Source organism: Canis lupus, chromosome 21 (assembly GCF_003254725.2).
Source record: "Canis lupus dingo isolate Sandy chromosome 21, ASM325472v2, whole genome shotgun sequence".
Lineage (NCBI taxonomy): Eukaryota > Metazoa > Chordata > Mammalia > Carnivora > Canidae > Canis > Canis lupus.
Genome location: NC_064263.1, coordinates 47,917,830 through 47,942,319, shown reverse-complemented (window position 1 = coordinate 47,942,319; position 24,490 = coordinate 47,917,830). Strand labels below are relative to the sequence as shown.

The 24,490-nt window shown below is 36.6% G+C and overlaps 1 protein-coding gene across 6 annotated transcripts in view; it reads right to left on the bottom strand.

Moving 5' to 3' along the window:
- Positions 1-24,490, bottom strand: part of ANO3 (anoctamin 3) — a 372,280-nt gene that overhangs the window by 5,671 nt on the left and 342,119 nt on the right. For all 6 annotated transcript variants that reach the window (XM_025459798.3, XM_025459799.3, XM_025459797.3 and 3 more), the window contains 9 exons: positions 23,016-23,052; positions 18,721-18,832; positions 17,894-17,951; positions 12,223-12,320; positions 9,514-9,647; positions 8,478-8,630; positions 6,384-6,531; positions 2,199-2,279; positions 1,933-2,038 (listed from right to left, as the gene is read on the bottom strand). In XM_025459798.3, coding sequence (XP_025315583.3) covers positions 1,933-2,038; positions 2,199-2,279; positions 6,384-6,531; positions 8,478-8,630; positions 9,514-9,647; positions 12,223-12,320; positions 17,894-17,951; positions 18,721-18,832; positions 23,016-23,052 — 927 coding nt within the window. The remainder of the gene's footprint in view (positions 1-1,932; positions 2,039-2,198; positions 2,280-6,383; positions 6,532-8,477; positions 8,631-9,513; positions 9,648-12,222; positions 12,321-17,893; positions 17,952-18,720; positions 18,833-23,015; positions 23,053-24,490) is intronic.

Genomic DNA, 24,490 nt, shown 5'->3' with positions numbered 1-24,490 from the left:
ACGTGCGATAGGTAAGACTATAAAATTATTAGTACAAAATGAATATCTTTTTGACCTTGAGATAGGAAAATTTCCTAGAGAAGCTAGACAAAAAAGCCAAAACCTTTGTAGGAAAATAACGATGGGCTTGATGACATCAAAATTAGACATTATTTGTAAATTAATAGGTTATGGATAAGAAAAAGCTATTTGGTGCATTTATAACTGGTAAATACTAATAAGTGGAACACATAAGAAAATCTTGAAATTTGGTAACAAATAAACTGGAAACTCAGCCGAAAATAGATCAAAGTTATAGAGTCACAAAAAGGAAACCAAAATGGCTTTCTAGTAATAAAAGTGATAGTCAATATCATAAGTAAGTAGATTAAACCAAAAAAATTAAAGTACAATATTACCTTACTCTTATCTAATTGCAAAATATTAGAAATTCAGACAATATGAAAATCTGGTGAAAATCGAAGGGAATTTTGGAGAGCAACCTGTCAGTATTATGTGAAATCGAGTATGCATATAAATAATTTCACACCTGAGTATAATACTCCTGAAAAACTCTTAAATATGTTTAGAAGGTAACGGGTCCAAGATTCCTAATACGATATTTATAGAGGTAGAATTATTGTAGGCCTAAGTACCCACCCTTAGCGGACTTGGCATTTAAATTCAATGAACTATCAAATATGAGTAGAAGAAATGATATGGATAGACTTCATGGATGGATCTCTCTCTAGATCTAAAAAAATTAAAGTTAGAGATTAAAATGGGTTATTACATAATACTATCAAAGCAATTTTGAAAATAGAACATTTAATACTATATTACATATATAATATAGTTATTATATATATGATATAGTTATAAATATATAATACAGTTATATACTATATAATACATGTATATTCAAATATAAACATGTGGAAAAACTTCTAAAGAAAAGAAAGTGGGTGTTTTTAGAGCGGGTGGGTAATAGAATTAGCAATGGGGAATGGAGAAGAAAAGATAAAGAGGGAATCACATGTATCCACGATGACATGTTGCTGTGAATCGAGGCATTTGACGAAGTCTGTTGCTTGAGTTCCCAAAAGAAGACGAAGAAGAAAAAAAGTGCACATTTAAAACACAATAAAAAGATTTTTCAGAATCAGTGGATTGGAAATATGCCTTAACCTCTTATGCTACCTGTTAATAAAGTAAAAAGTCACACTTCATCAGTAGACATTTTTGTAGGCTCATAGAGTCATTATGTAATAGAATTTCTTCCGGGATTAAACTTAGATGTAAGCATTTCATTTTATGGATGATGGATATTTCACTACAAAATTTGAAGTATTTTCTGGAGATCAGTGGAGAGGCAGATTGCCTTAAAAAGACTTTTTTTCCAGAAGTTTTATGTATGGCTACTTCTTTTTCCCTCTCCCTAAAAAACAAATGCATTCCAAGTTTTTCCATAGAACTTGGTGGCACCTTAGAGCATACTCAATATATTCCAGGACTAAAGGCTTCACTGTATCGAGCTTAGGAAAGATTTTTCAAGCAATGTCCCTTATACAAGTTCACGTGTGGTCAACTGTAATTAAGTTGATTAGAAAAGTTTCTCTACCCTCATAAATAAGTATAGATTCTCTCATCAGATGATGAAAACCACCCTTCCTTTTTTAAAATATGGGTACTCACAGGCTCCATGCTTCCAGTTCAACTGTTAACAGCTTCTTTTATCCCAGTTTTAAATACCCACTGACCTACCTTCTTACATCATTCAGCTCTTACTTCTTTGCATGTCTTAGAGTAGTTTCACTGTATTTAAACCTTTTACTGTGAGAGACACAAGCCCTTTTTTTGGAAGTCAATGAGGAACTGATGTACTGAAGAGTCAACTATTGTATCAGTAGGGAAAGCGTTTACCAGTAGTGATTTTATCAGCCTGTGACTCACCTCGAACACGATAATGAAGGCCAGTCGAGCGGCAAGGATATGCCAGTACTGTAAGGTGAACTCATAGGGTTTGGAACTCCAAGGGGGACCTCTGTAGTCTCGGTACCTAAAATCCAGAAGACAAAGAATTTGAGGAATAGAGACCAAAGTGCAAAGGCCCCAAGTGTTTTTAATTTGCCCAAACTTCAAAATGACAGTTGAAATGGGCTCATTAGCATACAGAGGGAGGAGATGGGTGATGAAAGCAATAATTTGTAAGTAAGTACCTGCAATAACCAGATTTTCCCATACCAAGCTCGCTCAGGTCAAAGAAGGATAGGCTATTGTTGACATATCCCTTTAAACAACTGGGAGAAAAGAAAAGTATCATGTGATTCAGAGAGTCATAAATTGAGAGTCCAATTCTTTCATTACATATGACGGGATTCAATAAATACTATTACTCTTCCATTCTAATTATAAATTTCTGGTCACTCAGGTCTCTATCTCCTTTCATGAATCTGCAATTTTACCTTAATTTACTCTTGTCAGCTGTTTTCCCCCTTTCTTTTGGCTTACACTTATTAAGTGTTTACTATGCACTTGGCATTGTGTTAAAAATCTAAGTATGTGTTTTATAAATATACATGCAATAACATACCACCTAGTTAATGATAATTAAGCAACCATTTGATCATACCATATGTATTTGTGATTAACGTATTCAATATATATTTATGGAGGGCCTGTAATTTGTTAGAAAAATTCCTGGATGACTGACAATGCACAAAAAAAGGTAAAAATCCCTATCCTGGTTGGTGAGGCATTAAATTGTGGTCAGAGTTAACTTTTATAATAACCTTAGAACATACATATTATCATCTCCATCATATAGATTAAAGAACTATTACAGAGACTAAATAACTTCCTTCTAAGCCTGTCATTTTCAAAGTTTTTGATCTCAGCTAAACTTTTACATTTTTAAAAAATTACTGAGGACCTCAAGGAGCTTTTAGCAGAGGGGTTTTACATATTGGTATTTCACGCATTAGAAATTAAAACAGAAATTTAGAAAATATTTATCTACTAATTCATTTAAATAATTTATCAAATCCATTACAAGTTGATATAAATAGCACAGTTTTAAAGAAAAATAGCTGTATGTTCCAAAGGATGTAGTGAGAAGAATGACCGTTTTTCACATGTTTGCAAATCCTTTGATGCCTGCCTTAACAGAAGAGAGCTAGATTCTCCTGTCTCTGCTTTAAACCTGATGCAGGATGTTATTTTGGTTGAAGAATAAGTAGAGAATCTAGACTCACATAGACAAGTACTTGAAACAAAGGATATTTTAATAGCATTTCAAGTAATTATGGATATTTTTTCATTGACATTGCACCAAATTTCTACCCGTGATTATTTCTTAAAGTTTAACTGCACTGTGAAGTCTTAAAGTATCAATACACTTTTGACATGGATTTTACATTAAAATCCACAGGTCTATCTTGTACTTTGAATTTATATTTTATCTACACATGACTTTGCAATATTAAATATGGGTCACTTGGGAAATATTTGTTTCCTGAATTATCTAGACCTTCCAAATGTTGTTAGATTTTTACTACAGACTATGAAAATAATTGTTAACATCAGCATTGACTTTTATCAGGAAAAAAAATCTGAAAGTACTGGGAACCTTTCAAGCTCAGTGGTAGATAAAGTTATCCAAAATTCTGATTTTCAATTCAAAACTTGAACTTTATTAATGGCAATAATTACTGTCAATTATTTTCCCTAAAGTGACAAGCTAGTTTTGTTCATTTCATAAGACTGATGCCTAAATATCCAAGTCTGAATAATCATAGTTTATGTGGCAATCACTGTTTCATGTTAAAAAATTGAGTAGTTTGCAAATTCAACAATCATGCAAGTTTTTTTGTCTGAGATGATCATTGTACTTTAGCCCGTAGCAGAAGTGCTTTATCACACTTCGTATTTTGTCACATAGAATACTGAGAAGCCATTTATTCAAGGGTGGAGATTTGATATAATTAAATTATTACTGCTTCATCGAGGGCATTCTGAATTTTCTCACTGGCATTTTTTAAATGGAAGCTATACAATGGTGAAGAATACAATTATGCAAAGCCAACAGAACATTTCACCCACTGTTGCTTTTGTACCATCTGGCAAAGCAAGCAAATAATATCTTAGTATTATTATGAAAATAATCTGGAGACCTGCAGATCTCATGTTGAGAATCTGCCCAGGATAAACAGCTGTTACAACCTGGATTCTAATGTGAATCTATCTTATTCTAAACCCTGAATTCTTAAGTACAGGACTACGCTGGTTTCACTCCCTTCTCTCCTTCCCCAGAGGGATGATTTATCATTTCAACCGCTCTCTACCAATACCCTTCTCTCTATCACCATTTTGTCCTTTTGCTGCTTTGGTGTGAAAATTTCTGATCTGAATGAATCTACTTTCAGTTTAGCTTCTAAGCATATCTGGAAAAAATTAAATAATGGGATGGCCCTAGGAATGTGGCTTCAACCTCATACAAGCCCTGCACATCTCTTCTTGAAGTTATTCTATATCTGGTCACTGAATGAACATGGAGAAGGTGTCAGGTGCCATCTACTTGAAAGCCAGGACTTGAAATGTAACAGAGGGCCCGTGATGTAATGAACACTGGGTATTACAGAAGACTGATGAGTCACTGACCTCCACCTCTGCAACCAACAATACATTATACGTTAATTAACTGATTTTAAAGACCCTTTTAAAAATATCAAAGGAAAGGGATCCCTGGGTGGCGCAGCGGTTTGGCGCCTGCCTTTGGCCCAGGGCACGATCCTGGAGATCCGGGATCGAATCCCACGTCAGGCTCCCGGTGCATGGAGCCTGCTTCTCCCTCTGCCTGTGTCTCTGCCTCTCTCTCTCTCACTGTGTGCCTATCATGAATAAATAAAAAATAAAAAAAATAAAAATAAAAATATCAAAAAAAAAAAAAGTAAACAGAACACATAACCAGCCAATTTCATTTTCACCCACCACTAGGGGGAAGCAAAGACAGTAGCAAAAAATGCTTCTAAGGAAGAGGGCTGCCAAATATGCCTACATGTTATAAACCTTTAAAATCTGCTTCTAGACTTTGTTGAATTAAGAAGAAGGGACTTTTTTGATTTTTCACTAGTAATATAAAAGCAACTTATTTATATAGTCTTTCATAGTTTATAAAATGTTACTTCAGACACTGTTTCTTTATTATAGGTCCAGATTGATGATCTTGGGCATTTGATTTGAAGTTAAAGTCCCTTGACAAGGCTCCAAAATATATTTTTTATTCCTTTATTCCTTCTCTCTGAAAGACAGATGTTTCTGTTCAGAAAGGCACTTCAGTGTTCTGTGAAATACATCAGTCCATCAGTAGAACTCAGGGTGGATTTCATGTTAAACCACAGCTCAGCTTCTTGGGGCACATGCCCTACATCTAAGGAAGATGCATGCCCAACGCTACTCCTGAGGCAGGAGGGGAAGTGGCTTCGCCTATCACTACTTTATCTCCCATCACTACTTCCACACCTAAGGCTAATCTCCAGCTGAAACTCCAATTTCTGTTCCCCAAGTCCAGTGCTCTCTTGTATTCTTTCTTAATACTTGCTTTCAAGAAGGAAAGATGTGAAAAACCCATTTCTCCTCAACAGTGGTTGTAAACTGGGTGATTTTGTCCCCCAGGCAACATTTTGCAATGTCTGAAGACAATTTTAGGTTGTCACAACTTGGGGAGTAGGAAGGCTGCTATTTGTATCTACTGGAGAGGCCAAGGATACTGCTGAACATCCTACAATGCACAAAATAGCCCCCACCTTATCCTCAAAATAGAATTATCTGGCTTAAAATGTCCATAGCACAGAGGTCGAGAAATGCTGCTCTAAAGTGTGGATTCAAATTTTAATAACAACAACAAAAAAAGACAAAGATCCAGGGCAGCGTTTTCTGCACCTTAAAATTTTTTGTTATAAATTCATTTGGAAAATTCCTTTATCACATAGCTGACATTTCCCTCCTATTCTGTATCTGCTTGCAAACTAGCTTTATTCCCTGTAAACAAATTGATTAACTAGTGTAGGCCTCCGTTTTCCCATCTATATAATCAGAAGATTGAACTGCATGATTTCTAATGTCTCTTCCAGCTCTGAACTTAACTTCTAAATACATTATAATGCTTTTAATATTTGGATGCCAGTGATGCATTTCCAAGTAAAAACACAGAGAGACTCTAAAATTATTTGATTAAAAAGCACTGTCGCCCTTTTTATCTGCTTGATTTCCTCCAATAAGCACACGGTAAGTACAATGATCAAAAACACTGCCCGTAATGGTCACAGAACAAAACTTCCCAATGAGTTCCCACTTCAATCACAAAAATAAAATGTATCAGAAAAATGTGTAAATTTCAACCTTACTTTTCACCATATTCAAAACGACTTGCACAGGGGCCATATTTATATTCATAGACAAAACGTGGGATGTAATCAGATGTAATAGCAATTACAAATGCATTGGTGATCACAGCCAATATACCAATTCCTTCAAGAATGCCATACCAGATACCTAGTAGGAGAAAGAGTGGAGATAGGGGATGAAATGGAAAAAAATAATTAAAACCGAGTGGATAGTCTTTGGAAAGAATGTTTTACTTATTTGGGGGCTACAGCTCTGTCCATTATTTACTTTATTTCCCTACACATTAGACATCTACTGAATACTTTTCCCTAGACAGAAGATAGAACCCATGAAGGGAGATCTGAAAATTAAAATATCATCAGGAATTGTTTCAAGAATTTTTTACATTGAAAATATAAAAATGTAAAAGTTTGATGTCAAGATATGGAAATCACTAGTTGACTTTTCCAGCCTGGCATACAGGTATAAGAAAAACCTTCTGAAATTGTATACGGTATCCACATACTATCGATTACAGTCAAAGTTGATGTTTAAAAAAATAATAATTTTTGCATTGGAAAATGCAATAAACACTAGCTAAAGCTGGAAAGGGAGTTTGAATTTTTCCTCTTTGATTTATTCTGTAGATTTTCTTTAATGTGTTTATATTATTTTAATAATGACATAATAAACATGTCTAAATTAAATAGCAATAATAATTTTAGACGTTTTAAAAAATGGGAACTCAAGTTGAATAGCATTAAATCTCTATAGATTAGAATATTTTAATCAGCTTTGTTGGCTGTGGAGCATATATATGAGTAAAATTAACTGAAAAGGCAACTTTGCAATAATAGCCAGAAAATTCTCCAAAAAAGAAGAGGGGAATTATGAATTTTTTTCACATACTTAGAATCTCTGTTTCAGAGCTATAGTTTAGTAAAACAGTATGCCAATAATAAGTAGTCTGATCAAAGGGACAAATGGGGATTCTAGAAATATAACTAAGTTTACATATAGATTCATAAAATAGAGATAATTCAAACAAGTTTAAAAAAAGATGGAATATTTAATAAATTTTTTGTACCCTTTAGAAGGAAAACAAGCTGGGTCTTAATTTCAGCCCCTTTGTTAACAACAAATTCCAGTTAGATCAACAATTTAAATAAAATCCTAAAATGCCAACAGATAACCAAACAACACACACATATCTAAAATATAAAACAACTAAAACACAGTGAAAAATCGAGAGTTCTAAAGGACATTCTAAGAATGTCATAAATAATAACTGTAAGACAGATATATCAGTGTGATTATATACACACTAAAACCTTACTCATGATAGAGTAAAAGATTAAAAACCAGCATCTGAATATATATCAAAGGTTAATATTGTAAACAGAGATAAAGATTACCAAATCAGATATAATAGCCAAAGGTCATAAACAGTAAAGAAGAAATACAAATGTATTTAATCTCATAATTATAAAAAATGCAAGGAAATAAAGCAAGATATCATTTTCCCTCCTCAGATTATTGAGGACAAAACAGTATAAAAAAAAAAAAAAAAAGAACCCTTATTACCTGATGGAAATATAAATTGGCACGATATTTCTGGAGAACACGTTGAGAAATTATCAAAATTTAAATGTAAAAAAAATGTAACTCCTTTGACAAAGGAGTTCCATTCTAGGAGTTTATCTTGAGGAAATGATCAAAGTACATAGGAAGATGTACGTTCACCTCAGTATTGTTTATAATAGAAAAAACTGAAATGATCTAAGTGTCTTCAGTTAAGGGGATGATTTTTTAGAAATGTCATATAACATGCAATAGAAATTTGTGCAGTAATTATAAAGAATGAGACAGAACTATACTAACATGGGAAGATGGATAGGAGATGAGTTTTTGGTATAAACAAGTTCGTGAGATAGTATGTTTAGTATACACATAACTCTCAACTGAGTTGTGTCCATTTCATTATTTTGTTGACCCAAACTGCTCAGTCTTGTTCAATTTGGAAGGGACCCCAACAATAGAAACCCACATGGTGCTAAGATCAAGGCACTTCTTGGCCTTAGCAATGCCAAAACCATTTAATTCCTGAATCTTACCTATGTCAGTTGCTCGAGCTGGAAGAGGCCTCCGCCACTGGGTGACAAATTTGTATGCATCCAGCCTGATCTCAATGATATTGTTTAACAAAGCCAAAAGAGGGGCCAGAGGAAAAGCCGCAACAAAGATGGTGGTAAAACCGAATTGCAAAACTGTCCAGGGAGAGAGAGAGCATCACAGCATTAATAATATAAACAATACCATTTATTGAGTGCTTTCTTTGTGCCATATTAGGTGCTTTACATAAATCACTTGTAATCCTTCCAATACCCCTACAAGGTAAATATGCTCATCATATTTTGCAGTTGAGATAACTAGAGTTCATATGCGTTCAGTAAGCTTGCTAAAGGGTGGATATAAAAAAAATGTTAAAACTTGCATTTAAACTCTGATCTTAATGGGCTGAAAGTCCATGTGCTTTCTCCAGCATGAAGAAAGAGTGAAGAAAAAAGAAGTCAAAGAGGAGGCTTTGAAGAAAAATGCTTAGCTCTACGAGGGACTCCAGACACCTCCTTTCTTTTTAAGGTGAGAATAGGTCAGAGAAAAAGCAAATAGCAAGACAGCACACAAAGATTTTAGAGTTGGAGTGAGAATCCTCCATTGCTTAATATAAATAATGGGGCTTCTCAAAGAAGCTAAACTCTCGCCAGGTCTGAGCAAAGGTTTATTTATTGTAAGAAATAATCATTGCTTTATTTGCACAAGATGGCATGTTTTTGGCATAGGGATGGGTTGTGCTTTATTTTGTTCCTTTCAAACATCTGCCCTAAAGCTAGGTGTTCTACTGTGGGAAAATCCTTCCCGTTGCTCAAATGTTATGGCTGACACAAGACAGATTTTGTGTCTTCCAAGGACACTGGTTTAATATCTTCCCTCGTAATGTTGAGATAAAGGTATAGATGTATTTTAGAATGCTTGGGGTTGGAAAGGAGAGAGATGGTTTTCTCTCTTGAATCAAAGCCCGTATGAAGTAAAAACAAACAAACAAAAATGTATCAAGACGGCCAAATACCTGTGTAGAAGTTTCTTCCTTACCCATTTCTAAATACTCATCCATCAGTCCATGAATATTCATGGGCTGCAGGTTCCAATCATTTTCCCACTGAGGTATGGACGCATCTTGTATTCCCCGCTTGATTTTATGTCGTGACCACCAGTTCTGGATCAACCTACATCACAGAGCAGACAAAGGCTTTTTGAGCCCTTATTTAACTATATGGTGAATAATTTATAGTGTATTAAGGAAAGAGAGATACTACTAAGCATTGCTGGGTGCTGGAGATATTTACATGGTCTCCATTTCCAAGTTCCGGATGAGAGGATAGGCCTCAGCCTTCCTAGACCTTATAAACATCTACATAATGTATCTGAGAATTAATCTCCCCATACACTTAGGTGCTTCCTATACTTATTAGAGAAATACCCATTTCTATGATTCCTCCCCTCCCTACCTCCCCAGCCTATATAAATACTTCTGTGTTGCCTGTTGTGATTGGATCTGAGCCCTTCATTGCTCATAACCTCAAATCTTCTGGGCTGTGCTCTCTGAACATGAGTAAAATCATGTCCTGCACTAAATAACTGAGCCCTAGATAAGGTTTCAAGAGATAAAGGCTCCACCCTGTGAGGTGTTAGTTGTGTGGCTTTTAGTAAGTTGATATTCACCTCTCTGGGTTTATGAACATGAATGGCTTGCGTATTAACTATTCCATTCTGCTTCTGTAGTGAGCAATAGTTTACAGGCAATGGATCTGTGTCTGAGTCCATTTAAAAGACCTAGAAAGGAATAAACAACACTATTTCCTGAGCTTAGGGGAGTCTGTACATTATGTGACTCCGAAATATCCCATAGTGGGGACTCCTGGGCAGTTATTTCAAGAGTTAGATGAAAATTACCTCTAGAATGAAGTGAATCGCACAGTGCACCTAACTCTCAGTATTAATTAACCATGGACCTAGAACTCAGTGGGTGTTGCAAGAACCATCACAGACCAGAACTTGAGGTCATTGGTTCTTCAGTATACGTCCCATGGAGGTTACCTCTGGGACCTCATGAAGATGGAAAAGGGGCTGGGTGTTGGGATTGAGGCCCGCTTAGTTCCGTTTTATTTACCACAGTCTGCATAAGGTTTAACTTTTAAAAAGAGAACTGTGTTCTGAAAGTTTCCAAATCATTGCTTTGGTCCACTCCTGCTGGACTTGGAAAAACACCAACAGGATGTCCCTTACCATGGTACATTTGGGATTTGAGAGACACAGTCCCAGCTGACCAAGGTCATGGTGAAAACGTGTTACCCAAAGTGCATGGTATGGACACAAGCACCTGGACAATGACAATAAGAATCATTCTTACTACTATAATGACCACTCTACCACCTTTCATATGCTTATGAAGCTCTTGCATTCACAGCACATCAGATCCTGTGGCGGCCACTTGCTACCTAATCTCAGTTATTTTCAAATGACTTTTCCACATCTGTTGAGCCTCACACAGTTGAGTCAGGGATAGGAAGGGATACAGACAATGGGCTGGGCTCCCCAATCTTCCATCCCTCTGCTCTCTCCACTTATAAGAGATTGGTTTTCATCCATTTTGAATATTGAGGATCAGTATGAAAATCTCTTCACAAAACGGTTCTGTCATTTATTGTTGAAGGTTTAAAGACCACTGGGCATCTCCTGTAATCTCCTCCCTTATTTTCTAAATTAAAAAACAAAAAAATCCCCCACAATGTCACAGATAGGTCAAATAAATCATAATCATCTTTAGCAAGAGGCAGAGGAGGAACGTGAACCAGGTCCCAGTCATTTCATCGTCCATGCTCTCAGACTGCCTGCAACTTAACACAACACTCTTCGGCAGATTGCAGGGTGGATATCACTTCCGCAGCCCTCAAGTCTCTACTCGGGAATGTCGCGACACCATTCGTAGGCCCGCAAGGAGGAGGAATCGCAGGATAGTCAGATGACTAAGCCTAAGCTACTTGTATCATCAATTAACTAGTTCTTCTATAGTCAAGAAATTCCTCAAAATAGTGATGTTTCTAACAACCTTGGCTAGGCCTCAAAGCTTCTACAACACATTGTTTGACATAAACTTGATTTCAGTGTATTTGGAGGAGTAATATATTTTATTAGATGTAGAAGTGGGCATTCAACACCCTTCCACGTCAGCCTTCCACAACCATTAAGCTCCATCCAAGGGGACAAAAGAGAATGCTACTGTTTTGTGAAATCAATCCTGTTCTAATGACTTATTTTTTCTTTCTGTGTAATAAAGAGTACAAGACCTCCCTATCTGGAATTTTATCTTTGTTTTATTGGTTTTTTTTTTTCAGGGAGGGAGCCTACATGGAGGTTGTCTTTGTTAAACAGCCATGACCTCAGTCTTTCGGTGGCCAAAAGAAACCAGAAAGTCACTTTATCCTTAAGAACCTACGTACTGTCAACAGTGCTTTAAGAAGAGCAACAAGCCTTTTAATGTGCTTGACATCTACTCCTTCCTTTAATCCTCACAAGTGTTCTTGAGGAGCAGAGAGCCACTGATCCCCTCTCAGAGCTGTGAAAACTGAGGCTCAGAAAGGCTAAACTCACACACAGTCACACATTTAGTGAGCAGCAGAGCAGGAATGGAACCCACACCTGTCTGCTTACCAGGCCCCTATTCCTAAGAATTCTTCACACTACCTGTCCTTTTTTTGTGTGTAGCTATATACAAGGCAAGTCTAAAAATAAAATGCTCACGGGTATCCCAGTTCCATGAAGTTGTTCCATATTTGCTTCAAAAACATGATGACGCCCATCTGGAGGCAGAGGTCTATCAAACAGCCACTGGGATGACACTGGAACAGAACAAGAACAATGATCTTGCTCTCAGTTGGTTACATGTCCCCACCCTCAGATCATACAGCAAATTCTAAAAGCCAGGCTGCTCTATCGCAGTGCACAAGGAAAATAAAAATAAGGAAGAAATAGCATGTATAAGGACACCAGATAGGGGTATTTTCAGTAATGAGGGTGGAATACTGATCACAATTTTAACAACAATAACAATGAATCTAACTTTTAGTGAGCACTTACTATCTGCCAAGCTCTGTACTAAGCATGATCCCATTTAAGGAGTGCTGTGGAATACTGTGTATCTATTAACAACTGGGAGATGGAAAAACATGTAAGTGTTAATAATGTGGTCTTTATAAATAATGTTTTGGACTCAGAATAATTTTCAAAGTATAGCAAATTTGCAGAGAAAGAGCAGAGAATGCCCATACATGCTTCAGCCAATTCCCTCCATCGCCCCTTTCATTACCAACGTATATTTGTCAAAGCTGAGAAACCAACATCATCTGATGTTTTCATGTGTCTAAACTGGGCTTATGTGCTTTGACGATGGGCAGAGATTACAGACGTAAAGTGCCATTTTCACTATTTCCCCTCGGAAGTTACATGGCAGCCACACAGCATCACTGGTGACATTAATCTTCATCAGCTGGTTGGTAGGGTCTTTACCAGGTATTTGTAAAGTTACTCATTTGTCCCTTTCCCTATTCTTTACTGAAGTGAGTCCTTAGGTCTAGTCCGACTTCAAGATAGGAGGCAGGTGTTAAGCTCTATATCCTGGAAGGGAAGATCTACGTATATTAGAATGTGCTTTTAAGTGATAGAAACACGCCACAGATATGGGAGGGGGAATAAAAAGAGAGGGAAAAAAAACATAAGAGACCCTTAAAGATAGTGAAAAAACTGAGGGTTGGTGGAGGGAGGTGGGTGGGGGATGGCTACATGGGTGATGGGCATTAGGATACTTGTTATGATGAGCACTGGGTGTTGTATGTAAGTGATGAATCACCGAATTCTTCTCCCGAAACCAGCATTGTACTGAAGGTTAACTAACTAGAATTTAAGTAAACATTTGAAGAAAAAAAATGAAAATTTTCCCTCTGGAAAAAACAAAAAAGCCACAAGATGGCTTGTCAGTATGATCCCCGTTTTGCCTTCCCTGTGCTCCTCTGCTTTTCCAGATGTCCAATAAATGTCAGAACCAGAAACCCCCACAAACAGAAATGCGATTACAATGAAAATCACAGCTGATGTGTTTTGCTTAAAAACTTTGCACTGCAGGAGATACTTGGGTAGGAGAGCGTGGGTCTGTTTCTTTAGAAATGGGTTCATGTCCTGCTCATAAGAACAACAGTCACTATAGCTTTGATCCAGTTTCTATTTCTGTCAAATTGGTACCAGTGGGACTTCAAAGGGAACAGATAATTAGGACATGAAGAGCCTGGTTTTCCGGTTCCAGCCCAGTAATTTAAAACTCCCTAAACTGAGTCAGAGAGAGGGCTTGCCAGTGGCAATTTTTATCGTGTAGAGAAGTCTCAGTTCTCCTATTAAGCACGCCCCTTCTCTCTAGCATGAATTCAGGACCCCCCTGAGCTCTGACACATATGGATGATAGATGGGTTCCACAGAACGGCTGAGACACAGTAATTACTAAGCTACAGGGCCAGGCATAGGCCTAGATCACAGCTGTGAGATGAAACTTCATTTTTATAGAGAGACTGGAAGACGTAAAGTAACGCGTACGAGGTCATAGGATATTGACTGTCGGTAGGGAATTCCGAGCCTTGGTCTCCTGCACCCTGGTCTTCTGCTCCTGTACATAAGGCTAAAGATGAATCCTACTTACCAAATGTGTTTGTTGCCTTGAAGGGCTGGTTTACCAAAGCATATTACTATGTGGAAAGGGAAAAAGACCATTGCAGAACCATGTGATTGGCTCATTCTCCACGACCGCAGGCCAAAGTGGGGAGGCCGGATGACAGGCCATTTACAGTTTTGTTTAATTTGAGCCTTCATGATTTTGTGATTTATAGGGCGGAGAAAGGGATCCAACAGCTTCTGTGGGTCTGTCCTCCTCAAATAATAGTTCCCTTGAGCAAGATCCAGTCTTTTGATACTCTAAAATTCATTCGATAAGAGAGCTGCTACTTAGAATGAGTAAAAGGGCATGGGTGAGTGGGCAGGAGACCCAGGCTTTCATTCCCACTGCAGCCCCCCAAATCGTATGACTGTGGATGACCCATAGCTGGACGTCTTCACGTATTTTTGTCATTGGCTCTTCCTGAGAACCTCATAAGATGGGTGTTGGCATTTCCATTTTGTAAATGATGCGAAGGGGCAGATGGGACTACTAGATTCTGATACCCATGCTCCTTTCACATGAAGTATGTCTACTCTAAATCCAATTTACACGTGCGAGTCAGCAATCATTCTGCAAGCTCTTATCAATTTCCTTGATGTTCCTGATTTTGCCTGTGTGCTATTATCCCAGCGGTGACCGGAAAGCACAGTGTTCAAAGTGTGGACTCTGATGCTAGGTTGGTTGAATCAAACTGACGACTGCATCAGCTTATAAGTGTGTTTCTATAATTGTAGGCAAATTATATAACCTGTCGAAACTTCTGTTTCCTCAAGATGAGCGTAATAGCAGAATTTTTGCATTGATCTATGTAGAGCAGGTAAGAACAATTGCTGGAATGTGCTGGCATATAGTAAGCTCTCATTAAATATTAATCATCGTTACTATTTTTACATAGATTTACATAAAATATTTATGTGAGATATTATACAGTACAGTATGAGGAAAGGTCAGTGTAGTCAGTTCATCAATGTTTTTTTGTTTTTTTGTTTTTTTGTTTTTTTTAGTTCATCAATGTTTTAGCATGTCAGTACCTTTTGCTTTCTTTATAATGGCTACTATTATTTGTGCCAGGTATTTTACGTGCACGATCCAGTTTTATCCACCTATCACCAATCCTACCGAGATAGCTACTCTTATCACAACTGACAAAAGAAAAAACTGAAACTAAGGTACTAAAAGCGTGCCTTTGGGTGGGGCATAATTAGAGTGTAGACTGTAAGACTCCAAAGACACAATACTTGTTACGTAGCGTGGTTATGTTCTTTTCTTCGGGACTATTAGCACCACCAGGAAAAGAAAGGGACTTCATCTGTATACCCCATATTATCCAACAGAGGCCTGGAATGGAGTGTCAGTAAATGCTTATTGTAGGATTGAAGTCAGAGGGTCAATTCTTACCTTCTGTTATGTGTACACTTCTAGAATTTCTAAGGTCCATCACAAAACCACATTTTTTATTTCACTAATTCTTTTCCAAAAAAAAAAGATAATCTTTTGTTGGATAATACGCCCTTTATGTATGCCACACATACTGTGGAAAGTGTGTAGGATCGTTCTGAACCATTTATCCTGACACCAGTATTAGACTTATTTCCCTAGGATAACAGCATCAGAATTATTTCCCTGGGACTCCCAAAGAAGAAACATGACTTCTAATAATTTTACACTTCAGAGTAAAAATATCCAATTAAAATTACTGGCGACAGCAATTTCTAACATGGCATCAGTATGCAGATCTATCTGCCTGTGCCACCTTGTTCTCCACACTCTCCTTGCTAATCCCAGTTGCATACTCCCGATAAAGAGTGCAATCTGGGTGCAATCTGGGTGCAATCTGGGTAGACAAAAGCTTTTTAGCAGATATAGTCTAGGCCATGAGTGAAAACTGCAAGTTTGATTTGGGGACTTCCTGGAGGTCTGAAATTATGGAAGCTCTTCATCTGTTTTTACCTAAGAGGATAACACCCAGGTGGCTGTGGAGATAGAGCATTGATAACTATCAGCTACAGTTTATAGAGTGCCTGCCAAAGTCCAGAGGTGGTGCTAATTGTGTTATGCAAATTATCTCTTATCCATAAACAACTTTGCAACCTAGTATTACTGCTGCTAAACTTAGAGACAAGGAGACAGATATTCAGAGGGATTAAATTAAGGGCAAAGAATTAATAAGTAGCGAGGTTAGCAGGTGAGCCCAGTTTTCTGTGATGTAAAGCATGTTGTATTTAGGAAGTTTGGGGGCTTTCTCCATGTACTCCAATCAACTAGAAGGCTCTAGGGAGACAACATCAATGAGGACACCCTGAGTTTGGGGGGAACTTTTTAGAGACTGGAAATATTTGTTTTCTCAGTGAATCTTTTCTTAGCCTCTCTCTAAATTATGACCTTCTATTAATATTACCATATACTAAATTGGATTTTACATTAGAATAATTAAAACAATTTTGAACTACAGAAGCAATAAGCCATCTGACCAATGAGAATGGACAGGGTGCAGACATAGACATGATTTCAAGATGCAGAAGATGATAAATCTTGAAATCTTATTTTGCTGATAAAAAATACATTATTAATTAAATATGTGATGCCAACTGAAGGGGGGGAGAATCTTGATTACCTTTTACTCAAAAATAAGCTTCTAATGCACCAAAGATATAAGTGAAAAGTTCACACTTCACAAGTGTGAGCTTTTTAAAAAAATTCTAAAATGAAAAAAATACATTTTTGGGCATGATATAAATGCCTGAAATCATTAATAGCAGTGATATTTTACTTGAAAAATGCTATACGGTTTAAAAAAATGTATCAAAACAAAATTAAGACATCCAAGAAGATGAGAAACTTACCTGCAGCAAATTTGAAAGATTAGAGCCTAACGTTAGTATAAGGTTTATAAATTTTTAGGACAGAGAAAAATAGTCTAGTAGAAATGAGCAAGAATAGAACACACACACGGAAATATAAAATATTTAACAAACATATGAAGAATATGCTCCATCTCACTCATAATTCAAGGAGCTGAAATCAAAAGGAGATCTCCTTCAGATGTTATATTGGTAAAAAAATGTTTCTGTTGGCAGAAGTCTGAGGAAGCAGGCTCACAGACTACAGGTAGGGGCTGGCATTTTGGGGGATAATTTGTCAGTCTCAGTGACAATACACAGTATGCTCAACCCTGTGATCTAGCAATACTAGACCTTTTGTTTCCATGACATACATATTATAAATCCATAAATTAAAAAAAAACAATTATGAGACTTGGAAGATACAGATCTATTTGTCTACAGATTGGTGTTTCAAATATGATTTCTTTTGGATGAAGTTTCCCTGTTTAAAATGAAATCTGACATATTCAAAAGTTCAAAACCCCACGATATTGATTATAATAATTCCCCCAAAGTGAAAAATCCCTGGAGCTAAATTTCTGAGCTTTGTGAATGGAGCAAATGGATTTGGCAGAAAATTAAAGAGCTAAGGTCAGGATCTGGGGGTTTACCCTTTTAATTCACACTTTTTTTTTTTTTGAAAGACATAGTTCCTTTATTTCTGAACCCATAGGAACTCTCTACCAAAAATGCCTGAGATTCCACGTACCCACCTTCTCTCTCTCTTTCTCTCTCTCTCTCTCTCTCTCTCTCTCCTCCCACCTGCTTCCCTCCTACATCATTGGCCCCGGTCCACACCCAGTCCCACATCCACCCTTACAAGGTTACTTACTTCCTCCAGTCTCCACCGGTTAAAAAGTTTATTGTAATTTCCCGGGTGGCCTACAAATCTGTAAAAAGCCATTTTAATTCATTAGCATTTATGTGGGGTTGGCCAAAGAACATTTACTAATGTATCACAGCAAGTGCATGTGTAGGTAGATATAAATGTTCGCTGGGGCATCCTGTCCCCAAACTGCAGACCTAGGCCACGCTGACACATCAAAGTACCTGACTTAAGGAGGAAAAAGTGGTGTGTGAATTCAATGCTGGGGGAGAGAAAGTACAGACAAACTAACCAAAGGAAAAATTTCCACTTTCACCTGTAGGTCTTTAATGTGTTGCTGACCTAGCTAATGAATATTAATGTAATGTGCCCGATTGTTTAGTTTAAAATGGTTTTAGCTTTAGTATGTTTCCATGGCACTGCTGGAGTGTTAAGCATAGTTTAATATGCTTCTTTTTCATACTGTGCAGCAAAGACAGCAAAAAATGTTAACATGATAAGTAGGAGAAATTTCCACACTAAGGAGCTATAACCTGAGGATATACAAAAATCACTTTCTTATTTAACACACCATTACTGAGGATTGGATGATCATAATCCAACCCAAACATAGTACATAGGTTTTATTTATTTTTTTATGCCAACTTTAATTGGTAGTTGCAGCTGGAAGCACTGTACTGAGAAGTCTTTTGATGGAAAATGCATGTGAAGACTGACTAGCACTTTTCCAAGGCAGGGGACAAGAATTCGCCATCTCTGTTAACAAATCGGCAATGGAACCCTTGGCAGTCTTTCTTTACTCTGAAAAGATAATGTACATAAAGTTGACTTACCTTCCCAAAAAGAAAGCAATATAGAAGATAGAACTATTTAAATTAACAAACTGGAAGAGAAACATCTTCAAAGCAAAGCTGTTTTCCCACTCAGATTCTGTTCGAGGATATTCTAAAAGAAAAACGGGATGAGTTCACATAGAGGAGGTGAACAAAAAGAAATATGGACAAATACTAGTTCTACGAGGTAGTCTGTGTGTCTGAATTCTAGGATGCCTGTTATTAATAATATATAAAGATTTTTGGGATTCTGCTTGCCATTGTCATTTGGAAGTCACCATATACTTGGATGGTTGGCTCAGTCCTTCACTCAAACTGTCTATGCTTTAAGAGGGACATACATTGTTCACAGAGTTGAGGAGTGGGATATTCTGTGCAGACTGAAGTAGAATGGAAAAAAGAATAAAGGCCAAACTTAGTCATAGGAGCTAAGCTCCTGTCTCGATTCTATAGCTAATTTTCTGGTAATGCCAGGTAGATTTCTTTACATTTTTTTGCAACCAGTTTTAACATTTATGGAACAAGGAGTTCAGACAAGATGATTTCAAGAACCTGTCTACTCTCACATCCTATATTTCTATGACTCTTTAAACAAAACGAAATGATGCAAGAGACTGAATTAAGATGGCCATGTGGACTGCAACCTCTGCTTCCACCCAGGACCCAAATAATGGTAGAGGATCTGTATGCACAGTTGATACATACTTTCATGCCATTACGAATTCTAGAAAGATAGAAAACAGATGGGATCTGATTTTGAGGAAAAGATGGGCCAGACTGTGTGCATGATCCAGTCACAGATTAGGAATAGGTCCTGGGGATTTCAAGCCCGACTAGAATAGGTGCCAGAAATCACAGGGGTCTGCGGGGCATCCCCAACGCTGCTAGTGGGTGGGCACTGGTGACAGCAGCCAGGAGAGCCCACATTTCACCAAGGTTTTGGTAGGTTTTGTTTTCACGATTGTTTCATTCTAAACACTGTGTAAATTTAGCACAAAACTTTTTTTTGGAAATGAGAATATGGATTTTTAAAAAATCGTGTCCTTTTTTTGGGGTGGGGAGGGGAATCTCCATTTCTAATTTTCCTGCATCATGATCCAAAAACGTTCCTTTGTGATTTCTGCTTTGGAGCAACAAAGTTGCAGTTTCATTTGTGGTCAAATTACTTGGATATATTTTGTCTATGTATTAAGTGTTTTGAAAGAATACATATATTTTTTGTTGAGCATACAGTTTATATATATTTAAAGAAAAGCTTGTTAGTTATGATATTCAAGTATTTTATATCCTGGCTTATATTTGAGTGTAGATTTGCCAACTTTTTTTTTTCTTTCTATCATGTTTGCTTTCTATATTTTGAAGGTTTATAAAAAGATGTATAGAAATCATGACTATTATACTGACCTGACAGACTGTTTATCAGAATGACTTATCTTTCTTTCTCACTCAAAGATATATTAAATTCTGGTTTGCCTAATATTAACATAGCAACATCTGATTTTATTACTATTATCTTGAAATAACTATTTTATTTTGTTCCTGAATTGACCTCTGACACAGTTGAAACTCTTTTCATCAGTTGGCTTAATTTGTTTCTTGGAATCCATGCTCAATTTTTATAGATAATTCATATTATAGATAGTTCATTATTATAAATGATTTGTTATTTGGACCATAAAACCAAGCTGAAAAGAAAACACATCACTTTGGATCAAATATTATATATTTCTTCTCATATAAAAAATGTGATAGAACTGAAACTTTGTTTTTTTATGACTTTTGAAGTAAAATATGCGGTTAAAAATAAATCAAGAAACATAAAGTTTAAAAGATCTTTTAAATAAAAAATGTGTGACCTTTTCCAGGAGGAAAAACTTAATTTCTAATTTGAAGCACAAATTTGCACAGTCTAAAATTACACAGAATACAATGCCATATATATTTATATGTACCTATATTCAAATATTTAAAATATGTATTTATATCTATATACACATTATTTTAAACAATATATTAAAAATTAAGAAATAAACAATATATTAATATTTTTGTAAATTTAAATTAATACAGTCCATTCATTATTAATTTAATAGTTACGAATCCATAGGCATTCTCTCATGAGTTATAGATGGAAAAATCATATATCAAGTGCAAACTTTGGTTCTCCTGGTACTTAACACAAATAACTGTTCTATTTCCTACTATTATGATCCTCCAAATCACTCCCTTAGGTTGCTTTCATCCTTGGTATAAAATACTTTAAAAGCAAACAAATATAAAGAATCAGAGCTAGAAGAAAGCTTTCAGACAATCTAGTTCAAGTGAATAATTATCCTGCTGAAGAAACTGTAGCTCAGAGGATTTAAGAACAATGCAACAGATCATTCCCATTTATTGAACAGTTGTCACATGTTGGGCAGCCAACCTACAACAGTGAAATAGGAACTGTTATTCTCATTTTACCAATAACAAAATCTGAGACTCAAAAAGACAAAAAACAGAGGAAGAACCAAAGGAAGAGAAGGAAATAGTGGTGGGGGAATGGGGGACGGAGGAAAAGGAAGAATGAAAAAAGAAAAGTTGCTCATAGTCATGTAATTTCCAAGTGATATGACCACTTATTTCCAGAGCATGACCTAGGAGCTTGTTCTTGCCTCTACACGATGTTCCTTTTGTTATTACTTGTAAATACATGATAGGGGGAGCAAGAGTCTAGTGATACAGTTATTCCACCATAAGCAAGTGGACGCTGCCACATTTGGGTTTAAATTCTACATATTTAACTTAATTATCTTCATTTTCTAATTCATAATATAGGGATCCTACTGTCATAGAATTGTGATGTCAGTAGAACAAAATAATGAATGCAGGGTGTCTAGCACAGTGCCTGGCATCTGATGAGTTTTCCAACAATAAAAGATCACTGCTCAAATAGCTCTGCTTGTCTTCCGAATGGAGAGACGAAAAAATCAAGTTTGATGATAGAAAAAAGACATTTTCAGACACATAAGGTCTCAAGAAATTTACTTTTCAGGCAAAAAGAAAAAAAAAATAAGGAATTAAGCCAAGACAAAAGAAGACAGAAGGGTCCAAAGAGTGGTATCCAACTGATACCACTCAGCACGTGGGAGAGAGGAAGCATAGATGCTGCTGACCACAGGGAGGGTAGGCTCTTGAGAGTGGAGTGAACGTGGGTTCAGGACGGGTAACTCTAAGAAAACAAAATAAGTAGGAAACCTGATGGCTTTACATATTTAGAGACCATTCAGAATTGAGATGGAAAGTTTGGGATAAATTAAGAAACTATGCTGAAAATTAAAGAAAAAAGTGCTATTATTCATTTCATGAAAATATAAAGATTTCGTAAGAAAGGAAACAATCATAGACACATCGTGCCTTACATATAAAAGTAGTTATATAGAAAGAATGATGTAAATGCTAATTATTAATTTGGCTAAAATTTCAAATCTGTTGAACAGAACTACTTGGAAGGGGGAGAGACAGTGTGTGTATATCAAGTGATGAATGGGAAACCATGCAGGGCAAGAACACTACAGGGAATGTTTTAAACCTAAGGCAATAGCTTCCCAAACCTGGAAAGTCCAAGAATGTCAGAGAAATATGTTATTTAGAAACAGGGTAGGAAATAAGAAAAGAAATTGCTAAAATTAAAAAAAAAAGTAATCTCTCAGGAAAGTGGAAAATAAGAATGGGTAATGTGGCAAGTACTGGTTTTAATTATAAATTTCTTTTTTTTAATATTTTACTTTCTTATTTAAGAGAGAGAGAGAGCACACACACAAGTGGGAGGGGCAGAGAGAAAGGGAGAGAATTTCAAGCAGACTCCACGCTGAGCATGGAGCCTGACTCGGGGCTTGATCCTAAGACCTTGAGGTATGACCTGAGCTGAAACCAAGAGTGGGAGGCTTAACTGACTGTGTCCTTAATTATACTCTTTTGCCTTTTAAGTTGTGTACATGTAGTATAATATTTCAACAAAAATAAATAGTGGGGGAAAAACCCAAAGAACTGAAAAGGTAGGGAAAGAAAATCCCTCCCATGTAGGGAGAGGTAGGTTTGCTAGTAAGTCGTAGGAAGGAGATTTTGTAGCAACACACTGCCTCTCTATAGGTGTGCAATATGCTCCAACTTCCCATGCATGTCTTTCCTTTTGATTGACAATTCACAAAACTGAAGTTGACATTCGAAATGCTAAAGTACACCAAGCAGCCTCCGACTGATACGCCCACATGTTATTCTTTTCCTAAGGAGTGAAGTTAAAACAAAGGACTTACCGAGGTTGGTGAGAAGGTAAGCAATTTTTTCATAAGCCTATAATGAGAGAGCAAATAGTGAATGTTATTCTTGTCTTCTAGAAAAGGCTATTTACACTACTCAAAGAAACATCTAGAGTGTATTCCACAAAACGGCTACATTTTTAATCAAGTGGAACATGTTTTAAAACCTACTGCGTGGTGCTTTGCAAATATACACACACTAAATGCGTGTGATGTAAACCTGCTATGATTACGTGTCTGTATATACGCAGACACACTTGATTTCGGTAACAGGAAGCCTTTTGGGGAGAGTTATCTTTATTTCCACTTTACAAACCAAGGAAATGGGACTTTAAGAAACTTAAAACCTTTTGTAACCAAAGTCATTCAACTGGTCAATGGCTGACGTGGGATTGAGTCACTCAATTATACGTACTTTTTACCATACTGGAAGGCTGAGTGGGAGGTTGAATTCTTTACTATTGACAAGGAATTTTCCAAACTAACACAAACATAGGGTGCTAGTCCGCATTCCTAAAGAACAACTTTGGTTTGGTGGTTATTTAAAACCAGACCGTAAGTCAAACCTGTTGAATCCATAAGTAAGTCACATGCATGTTATTTTTACGATAACATTCTCCACCTTCCCCCCTGCCCCTACTACTCAGCCTACCACTCGTGCAGACTTAAGGAAAGGAGACATATTGCACAAAATTCCAAGTTAACCTAGTTGGGAAAACACATTTGCTACAGACAGAAGGGTAGTATGTGTTTGTGCGTATATGTTACATGTACACGTAAATATAACTAATCCCCTAATTCAACAAATTATTCTTTCTATTAGAAATTCCAGTACTCTACCTGTTGGCATGCAAAATTGAAAGGTAGGTATCTGGACATTCTAAAAATTGTTCACCTTCCCTAACGGTTCTTTCCATACAACTATTGTGATTATTCATCTGAGCCATGATTTAAACCTACCCTTTCCTCCGGAGAGTTATCTTGAGACAAAGAGATTATTTGAGTATGAATAATATCATTCCACCTCTCGTGCAGTTTTGTTGTTGCTCTTGTTTTTATTTTTAACTATACATACAAACTGCCACTTTCAGACTGCAGAACAAAGATTGCCTTGGATTCATGAGCACTGGAATTGTCTTGGCTGTGACACATTCTTTGCCATGCCCTATTTTATTTTTGTTTTTAATTTTTTTTTTGCCATGCCCTATTTATTACATAACATGATTGCAGAAGGGGCTCCAAGAAGTATAATAGGATAGATGAACAAGTAGTTTTGCACTTCCAGCACCAAACTGAGTGCCCTCATGGAGAATGAAAGAAGGTTTTACTTAAATAACTGCTATTCCAAGTATTTGGCAGATAGCAAGTGGTGCATTATATATATACACTATTATTTAATTTAGTCCTTACGACAATTTTATCACATAGGTATAATTATCCCCATTTTACAGAACAGGAAACCACTGTTTCAA